The sequence below is a fragment of the Echeneis naucrates genome, chromosome 14 (assembly GCF_900963305.1).
Source record: "Echeneis naucrates chromosome 14, fEcheNa1.1, whole genome shotgun sequence".
Classification (NCBI taxonomy): domain Eukaryota; kingdom Metazoa; phylum Chordata; class Actinopteri; order Carangiformes; family Echeneidae; genus Echeneis; species Echeneis naucrates.
Genome location: NC_042524.1, coordinates 15,189,497 through 15,199,057, shown reverse-complemented (window position 1 = coordinate 15,199,057; position 9,561 = coordinate 15,189,497). Strand labels below are relative to the sequence as shown.

Genomic DNA, 9,561 nt, shown 5'->3' with positions numbered 1-9,561 from the left:
CAGTCAAATACAGTGGTTATATACGCTCACAAATGCAGGCTCAAATGGCTGCAGAGACACCAGGAAAGGGATCTGTTTTCACCAATCGTACCCCACCACCCACACACCTCCTACACAGCTGCATAATGTCGGAGGTGATTTGAACATTTTATCACATTCCTTTTATGGTAAGTCAATACATAGATGAATACACGCATAGTCCTCAAGGACAAAGAGAATGCAATGGTGCCATTAAGACGTAGTTTCAAACCGGCTGGCATCCTAAATTTCTACAAAAGTTAGGAGCATGAAGAATTACAAAAGTCCAAATGATAAATCAAGCCCTTTCTTTACTATCTTGTTTTGTTTTGTTTTTTTTTGAAGGTATCTTCTGCTGTTTTTGTACTGAGAAGAATCACAGTGAACTGAGACATCAGAAACACCAGCTACCAGGTTAGATTGGAAAGTACACATATCAATGATGTTCTTCCTCCCAAATGTGAAAGCAGATCCCCGACATAATGGCCTTTGGACAGGACAAGTTTTTAATGACTCTCAGACTTCTTAAATTTGAAGTCCACCTCTTTGAGGACAGAGTACCACAATGGCGTCAGCCCTGACATGTAGTACACATTATGTCAGGTGAGATATCATCAGCTTCAGTGTTTACTTTTCCCCTTTGTTATATCTTATCTGAATAATCCTTCAATGTCAAGCAGATTTTCTTTCATATGTGGCCATGCATGGACTCGAGCAGCACATGTATTTCCACCAGCCAAGTCCGCAGTGTGAAACGAGATGATTTTGTGCTGCCATCTGGTGGAAATACGCTGCTTTGGCCAGGACGGATTAAATATCCCCTTGCTCGCTTTGATGAAAACTGCAGCTCCCCCAAGAGGAACACAGCAGACTTGACAACACGTACTTCTGAAAACACTCACTGAAAAATGTGTACTCAACCATTTGGACTAATTCAAATTTATGTTTTCCATTTTACACAAGTCTCTGAGCTCCCTCAGGATCAGTGGCCCCGGGATAAATGCCTGTTTTGGCTTGTTGGCAATCCATCTTCTCCACTTTCCCTTCTCAGAAAGCAGTTGACAAAAATTGCTATAAAGGAGTCTTCAGATGCAGCGAAGCCTCAGTGGCAGCCCTCTGGCTCAGCTGTGAACATGCCACCGTTATTGCTCACTTGTTAGCAGCAGTTGATGTTCTATCACTGAGTTTTTTGCCCCTGTGCTCAATAAAATCTGACACACTTCAGTGTACCTGATCGTTGCTCTGAAGGTGGGAAAGTTTCACTAGTTTTCATAATAAAACTCTGAACTCTTGTCCCTTTATTCCCAGTTGGTAAAGGCCAGCTGTCATGGCTGGGTACACTCTCACCGCAGCTAACGTCTAATGAGCACTTATGTTGGTAACTGAATGTGGATTTGTCCAAAAAGCCTTGTTATTAAACCAAATTAAGTATTCATATTGTTATGTCTGTAAGGTCTAAAAGGTAAAACTCCATATTAGAACACACATTTTTTTAGATGACCCAGCAGCATTAAAATTGTGTTTTAGCTAACAGAGGAAAATATATGGGAATACATGTTTAATCAATATGCTGAAAAAATGTCTGTCTGTATATATTAACCAAGCAATGGACTATTATAGTGTGTCACATTGTGTTATATCGTTCTTGGTCATATTCACACTATTAAACCTATTTGTCCTTCTTTGTTCTCTCACAGCTGCAGTTGTAAAAGGAAATCTTTGAGCATTTAAACAGAAATTCTAATCTTCTTTCCTAAAGCCCTGTAGACGCTGTACCTACGTCTGGCTGACACGACTCTGCTCCATTAACACAAATGAATAATAGTCCAGACAGCGCACACTCGCCAACACAGTAACAAGATATTATTGACAGTGACGTAGAGCGGCTGGGATTTTATTTATTTTTCTGTCAAAGAAATGTGACACAGGAAATGATACTAAGAGTAAACTGAGATAACGGCAAAGAAAATTGAAAACACTAAGCCCTTGAGGCCACAGGGTGGTAGCCTGGTCCCTGAGCCTTAAATACACAATGAGACGAGCACAATATTAGATTGTCACACTGATAAAACATGTGATGACGCACACTCCATGGCATCTTTGTGGATCTATGTCTCTGTATGTTCCTGTATGTTCTATCAGTCTCAACATAATTCAGAAGCACTTAGTGTGTCCCATTATTTATAAGTACAATACAAGACAGCGCTGTCATCTTGGTTTCAGTGTACTTACTAACAGTGAGATTTTATTTTCCTCCTTTCCTTCTTTATTCTTCTGGGTTCTGTCAGGATTTTCATCAAACACTCACAGATCTACTGACCCAGGCTGATGTGGTCTAAATGGGTAGGGCCCCTTGAAGTATCATCAGCCTGGGATTAATTAAAGAGCAATATCTATAATTTTTATAATGTATATTTACAATATTTATCTTGATACATTTCAGCTCTTATAGAGGAATAAACTGTTCTTTTCTTTGGCATACGAAATTTGGAAGTATTGTTTTGCTTTGTCATTTTTCATGCTTATATGGAGAAAAGATGTGAGGAACACTGAAAAAAGCAGTGGCAGTTGTTCAGACTAGACCTCGGTGGATTCCAGTCGTTTTATGGAAGCAGTTGTTTAACCTCAATTTGGCTGCAGATGTACCACTTTAACTCTGAACGCTGTACTGACCTTGAGATGGAACAGCATTGCAAATTCATCCTCCACATTCCGCAGTGACATTTAGTGTTATCTATTAATGCCCCTGCACATGTCGCCGCGCAGCTGATGGCTTGATCATATGGCGACATATTAGCGAATGGTAATGTTGTCTCCTCAGCAACATCCGCTGCATTATCACTTCACTCCAAATCAATTAAACTGACTTCATCTTCCATCATCAGCACCAAGGCGGACATTCAGTTTTAATTAAAATCACACTCATCTTGCCATGTCTTGTCACTGGCATTGCTTGAGCATAATTTCCATCTACATGTCCCCATTTAAATAAGTGGAATTTTATTAGCTACAACCTGAGGAGTTATTGATAGTAGACTTGCTCTATGCATACAGTATATAAAGCTCTGTCAAATCTTTCATTCAGCATTCAGCTCTGTACACTGAATTGAAATGGGAGAGGGACGGGAGACTGGAAAATGATATCTGAGGAAGGGTGGACAACAGCGATGCTATAGAGGCATCACTTGAAGTACACCAGCTCCTGAAAACAGAGGGCGTTCAGATGGAAGAGCCTGATAAGGTATTTTATTACACTATGATGGAAACCCTCCTGTCTGATCGAGAAACTGTGCAAATAGTAATGCAAAAGTACCCTATTGTTTTGAACTACTTCAGAGACTAATGGGAAAAAAAATGAACAATTCCCTTTCAAGACAATTTGATCATGAAATTTTAATCAGATTAAGATTCTATTTTCTATATATGCCTCAAAGCTGGATGAAGACAGATACAATCATTATTTGAAAATTAAACAGCTGGTGGCTGGTAAATATAACTTCCTTGGGAATGGATACAATAGGAAAACTCAACTTTAAATGGATGGATGGATGTGCATTTACAATAACAGCATCATAAATTTTGATGCATGCTGGCAATATGAATTAAAACCCCAGAACCTGATAGGCCTGCTTTTATTTACAAACTAAAGATTTCGTTGTAGGTTCACTCTCAACTATATATATATATATTTTCTATAGAGCGTCACTTTTACTACTAAGATGTAATTTGAGATTCATGACAGACATGAACATGCAGCAGGCAGCACAGCGGCGCATTACCTCACACAGGTTAATTTCCCAGGCCAGGGCCCTTTCTGTGTGGAGTTTGCATGTTCTCCCTGTGCTTGCATGGGTTTCCTCTGGTACTCTGGTTTCTTCCCACCATCCAAAGACATTATGTTTGGGTTAAGCGGTGACATTAAATTGTCTGTAGGTCTGAGTGTGAGTATGAGTAGTTGTTGGCCCTGTGATGGACTGGTGACCTGTCCAGGGTGTACCCCGCCCTCACCCAGAGTGAGCTGGGACTGGCTCCAGCACCACCTGGGAAAGAGATAAGCAGCGGAAGATGGATGGATGAATGAATGAATGAATGAATGAGCAGCATTTTTATTTAGCTTGAAATCTGAAATATGTGTCTTTGAAAGATGATCAAATCGAGTCTGAAGGGCCATAAAAAAACAAAACAAAACAAAACTGTGTTGCGCTGAACTGACATATGAAATATCTGAATCAAATAATATTTTGATATTTTATTTAATAATACATGAATATGAAAGACTATTCATGACTAAAACGTAGCCTACATTTCAGTGGAACAAAGGCTGTAAAAAAATAAATTAATTATTAGTCTGAATGTTTCTTTAATTAATTTATGTACATTTTAATGCATATTCCTCGTGTGCAAGTTACTGTATGTGTGTGTGTGTGTGTGTGTTCATGTCTGCATTTTACTCTGCTTTCTTACAGATACACAGGCAATGGATTGATGTTTTAATTTGTCACCTGCTTAAGAGACCTGGTAACATGTGCATCAACATAATCAAGTAATAGAGATCTGGCTTGATTTAATGGACATGATGCAAAGACTGGTCAAACTTGTTATCATCAGCTTTAAAAAAAATCTGCCTTCCCTGCCTTCACTTGGAAGGTGGAATTTTATTGGATGCATTAATAATAAAAACTAAACTAAGATGCAGCCTTTTGTGAAATGGATCTGTTGAAACTTCCTAGAAACCTCTGAGGGCATCCTGTTTAGTAAAACATACATATAATGCACATATGAATTCAACTTGCTGGAGACTGATTCACTTTCCCTGGCAGGATCGAGAGGAGAGAAAATAAACACCTTGCAAACTTTTAACCATCCTCGTCTCCGTGCAGCATGCAGGGAAACTTACTGAGTCACCTATTCACTCCAGCTCTGCTCTCTTTACCTTGATTTTCACTGTTGTGCTTTTTAACACTTTTTACTAAACAGACACTTTAACTGTGAGTCTCACCCACTGTTAAAAATAAACAGGAAAATCACAGGCACCTATTATTTAAGCATGTGGACAAATTTTGCTCAATCTATCACCACAAAAACATAAAGTGTACTTCAGTTTTGTGATGTTGCACCTTGAGTTTGTGTAATCTTTGGCACTATACATGGAACATCTACCTGATATGGTGAATATCTAATCTGGTACTATGAGTCGTGGGCCAATGCTTTGCTGCAAGTCTACAGTCCAGCACAATCACAGCATTTCAGCTGGGCTCAGCAGGAATACCATTTAACTCACACAGAGTGAGGCTCTTTGGCTCAACTTTGTTTTTGACATTGTGTTTAAGTTTCTCTGAGTGCTGGGAGGGTCTCTGCTCGTTTGCAATGGTCCACCTTTTATACACAGACACTGGAACAAACAGTGGTTTTCTGCGAGAAGGTCCTGTGCAGTTAAGTAGCTCTCCATAGGCTCTACGAAAATCCCTGTTGAAGGCTGGATACAGGATGGGGTTCAGGGCTGAATTAAAATAGCCCAGCCACAGCACCACAGAGTGAACCATATTTGGAGGGTTTGTCTTTTCCTTTATTCCCATGCAGATGAAGAAAGTGAAGTAAGGGAACCAACAGATGATAAAGGCCCCCAGTACAGCTGCCAAGGTCACCGTGGCTTTGTGCTCTTGGGCTATTGATGCAGTTGATGCTATGCGTGCAAACGATGGCGTGGCAGCACGAATACGCCGCACCTGAAAAGATCGGTGGAGAAAAGGTTTGAGAGCCGGTTGACACAGAAAATGAGATGAGTGCATTTAGTGGTCTGATGATAAATACTCAGAATGGCTCATATCCATAATTTAAGGTGTTGCAAATATCTGTTTCCAGTTAGATGCAGATCACGTTAATGACATCGTATTTGCTCTTTTATTATGCAGCTCATAATACACACTGACCTGTTCTCGTGCCACTCTAAATATGCAAAGGTACATTCCACACATAGCTAGCAGAGGCAGGTAAAATGAGCCAAAGGCATAAATAACAACATAGTTGTTATTCCATTCAAACTGGCAGTAGCGTCCCTCTATGGCCTCATCCCCCATGACCCAGTCCAAGTGTTGCACTCTGTAGTCCACTGTGTTCCAGCCCAGGTGGATGGGTACAAAGGACAGAGCCAGTGACAAGCCCCAGATGGTGGTCAAGGCCAGTGTCACCCTCAAAGGGGTGACTCTCCTAGAGTAGCTCAGGGGAGCTGAAATGGCCAAGTATCGGTCCACACTGATTGCTAGCAGGTTCAGGATAGAGGATGTACACAGCATGACATCCAGCGAGATGTAGATATTACAGAGGGCTCCTCCCAGGGGCCAATTCCCACTGCGCAGCTCCAAAGTGGCAGACAAGGGCAACACCAGCAGCCCTAGCAGGAAATCTGTCACTGCCAGTGACACCACAAAGCAATTAGCGATGCGCCACAGTCGGCGGCTGAGCCCCACAGCCAAACATACGAGCACGTTCCCACCAATGGTCACAATGATAAAAGACACCAAGACCAGCCAGCGGAGAGCCGTGGAGATCATGGTGTTCTTTGCTTCTGGCACTAAGACGCTGTTACAGCGCTGCTCTTTTTGATCTCACTGAAAAAAACGTAGACACTGGTTCATCCACTTATCTCGAGCCTTCCTCAGCTACTGTCAATTCACTTTTCCATCAGGTAAATCCTTTCCACAGGTCCTTTGAGTGAAGGTAATCAGGTGCAGAAATATTTGACTGAGTGGATCACCCTTCCCAGCCATCTCTTTTTTTCACCATGTCACTGCCATGGGCCTCTGATCCATCCCCTGGTAATGAACAAGAACACTTATCACTTGAAAAATTCACCATATTGTCAACTCATAAATCACACCTGTGTATTTCCAAAGTGAAACATGTTAAATTTACTGCCATTCATTGAAATTTTCTAATGCAGCTGCCTGCCAAAATTCTAATTACTATTAATGGTCACAGAGAGTATAACTTACAGATAACTACGCAATGGGCGTAGGGGCATTAATTTGTTTTAGAGAGTTCTGCAGGGACAGTGGAGAAGTTATGATTTCAGCAATTCATTTAACATTAGGTGTCTTGCTATGTTGTGCTTTCTAAAGTAGTGGCATTTTTAAAAAAGTAAAAGAAAAAAAAAACCCTGAGCTTTCGAAAATATTGCAAGAGAAATAAATCCTCAGTCACAGACGGGTGAATATAGTCTTGCAGCAAACTCCAGACACAAAGCACATTTTGTACTGGCAATTTGAGGGATATATTAAAAGAGCAGAAAGGATTGTGTAGTATTTATACCAATGTCAGCAGTTACACAGCACACATCATGTACCACTCTTATACATATACTATCTGACCAATCTTATCTTAGCTCATTTAAGTTTCTGTACACCCACAAGTCAAAGATAATATTCCTCTTTCGTTTTCTTCTTTAATCCAACAGTGATGCGTTTGCACTTTTGTTTGTTTACCACATCAACTGTTTATAATCCATATTGTATTGAAGTGCAGTCCTATTTTTCATCCATCCATCCATCTTCTACCGCTTTTCCGTTTCCGGGTTGCAGGGGGGTGCTGGAGCCAATCCCAGCTCACTCTGGGTGATGGCGGGTACATCCTGGACAGGTCACCAGTCCATCACAGGGCCAACACACAGAGACAGACAGAGACCAACAACCACTCACACTCACACCTACGGACACCAATGAACCCAAACATGCATGTCTTTGGACAGGGAGAACATGCAAACTGCACAGAAAGGCTCCAGGCCCAGGAAATGAACCCACAACCAGTGCTAACCATTCTGCTGCCATGCTGACCACTACTTTTCATGTAGTCTGTTATTTTTTTTCTATGCTTTTGCTGTAATTATACAATTTACACATCCCATCAAACACCTTTCTCATAGGATTTTGACATTAACTGGTGTGGAGGTACATGTCAATGAAACTAGTAGTCAATTTGGCTGATTTACAACAGAGAGAGAGAGAGAAAGTTAAAGAAAGTGTATAAACATATGTTGAGGTTGAAGATCTGGACCCTGTAGAGACAAGAACATTTACAATAGAAAGAAAGCATGCTGTAAAAGCGTGGGCTGCACTACTTTGTGCATTAATGTCAGGCTAATACAACACAAGATCTTAAAAACAATCATAAAACATTCTGTCACTGTTTAAGGAAAGAAGTGAAAAAACCCAAGCTTCTTTTTTTTTTTAAGTGCAGGATGATTCAACAACACTCAAGTCGAGAATAACTGCATGACATCTTTAAAAAATTAAAACCGTCATCTTGCTACTTAAAAAAAAGAAAACTAACTGTTCCAATGGACATTCATGGTGTTGCATCCACAATGTCATTAAATTTAGAATAAATAACTAAAACATGATCAACCTGTCTCAACAAACTGCAGTGTTCTCTTAGAGCCCCAGCTGCTCTGCCTTGGGAATGATGCGTGATGTAATAAGCAAGCCAAACCAGATCACAGTAAGTGCTAATACAATTCTGTGATGTGAAACTAAAATACCTTAATCATATGTTGCACCTGGGTACTTTAAGATTTGTCATTATTTAAAAGCACTTTTCATATTTAAATTAAACCCCTTACAACAGGAATCACACTCATGCTGAATCTATTGTGCTATCTCATGCATTCAGTTTCAAACAGTGATTCCTCCGATTAGGTTCAAAAGCAGAAATGACTTTAACAGCAGGCTGATATTGACATGAGAACTCTACTACCTAGAGAAATGTAATGATCATATATTAATTTTTATTTTGCGTTAATGTTGAACGCTGTCTCGGTCCTGCCTCGAAATCATGTGCAGACAAGCGCAAGTGACTTACTAAACTACACTACAACATGTGCTAGCATCCTCATCCTCAAGCTTTTAAGTCAAAATAACAACACCTGCTTCAAGTAAAATCAACATATCATGGCTGGATCCATGCAGCTGACCCTGAACTCTGATGACCTGTTTACTGAGGACGGAAACTTACATTATGATGAATGGGGAAGACAAATGATGTTAAACTTGTGTGGGTGTTTGTTCTCCTGTCCAAGGATTTGTTTATTTATCTGTTATACAGCTTCTGAATCTGTAAGTAATCTCCATATGCAAACCGAAAAACACAGTGACACACAAGGCAACATCCCCTCTCATGTTTAGTTGTATGGAGTACAAATGTTAAAAAGCTGTGAGAAAGACTCACAGAAGCGGCGATGACCCCAGGTTCCCACCTGTGTTGTTTCCTGACAATTACTGTGACTGTTCAGGGTTTTTCCAATATAATATCGCCCTTGCTGTTGTGGCAAATATAATAATGCAAACTGTTTACAGTGGGAATGATAAAGGCGGAGAAAATGCTATGTTACTATGTTTAAAATACTTTGATGAGATTTAATTTCAAATGTCTTTACCGTTGCAAGCAGACTTCACAGGTAATTTCTTGAACAAAAATTTACGGATAAAACGTCAATACATCCATGAAAGCCCCCTTTCAGAATTCAATATGGGCAAATCTTGTTAAAGGGCA

The 9,561-nt window shown here is 40.2% G+C and overlaps 1 protein-coding gene across 1 annotated transcript; it reads right to left on the bottom strand.

Moving 5' to 3' along the window:
* Positions 1–5,264: 5,264 nt before the first annotated feature.
* hrh2b (histamine receptor H2b) lies at positions 5,265–6,569 on the bottom strand. Its single transcript, XM_029519843.1, has 2 exons — positions 5,949–6,569; positions 5,265–5,744 (listed from the first exon to the last, which is right to left on the bottom strand). The coding sequence occupies exons 1-2, from the start codon at positions 6,567–6,569 to the stop codon at positions 5,265–5,267; spliced, it is 1,101 nt and encodes a 366-aa protein (XP_029375703.1).
* Between the last annotated feature and the right edge of the window lie 2,992 nt (positions 6,570–9,561).

Bases quoted from the DNA above. Each gene is read 5' to 3' on its own strand.
- hrh2b (XM_029519843.1), bottom strand. From the start codon at position 6,569: ATGATCTCCACGGCTCTCCGCTGGCTGGTCTTGGTGTCTTTTATCATT. The intron at 5,745-5,948 runs GTCAGTGTGTAT...CGATCTTTTCAG, and splicing joins TTAGAGTGGCACGAGAACAG to GTGCGGCGTATTCGTGCTGC.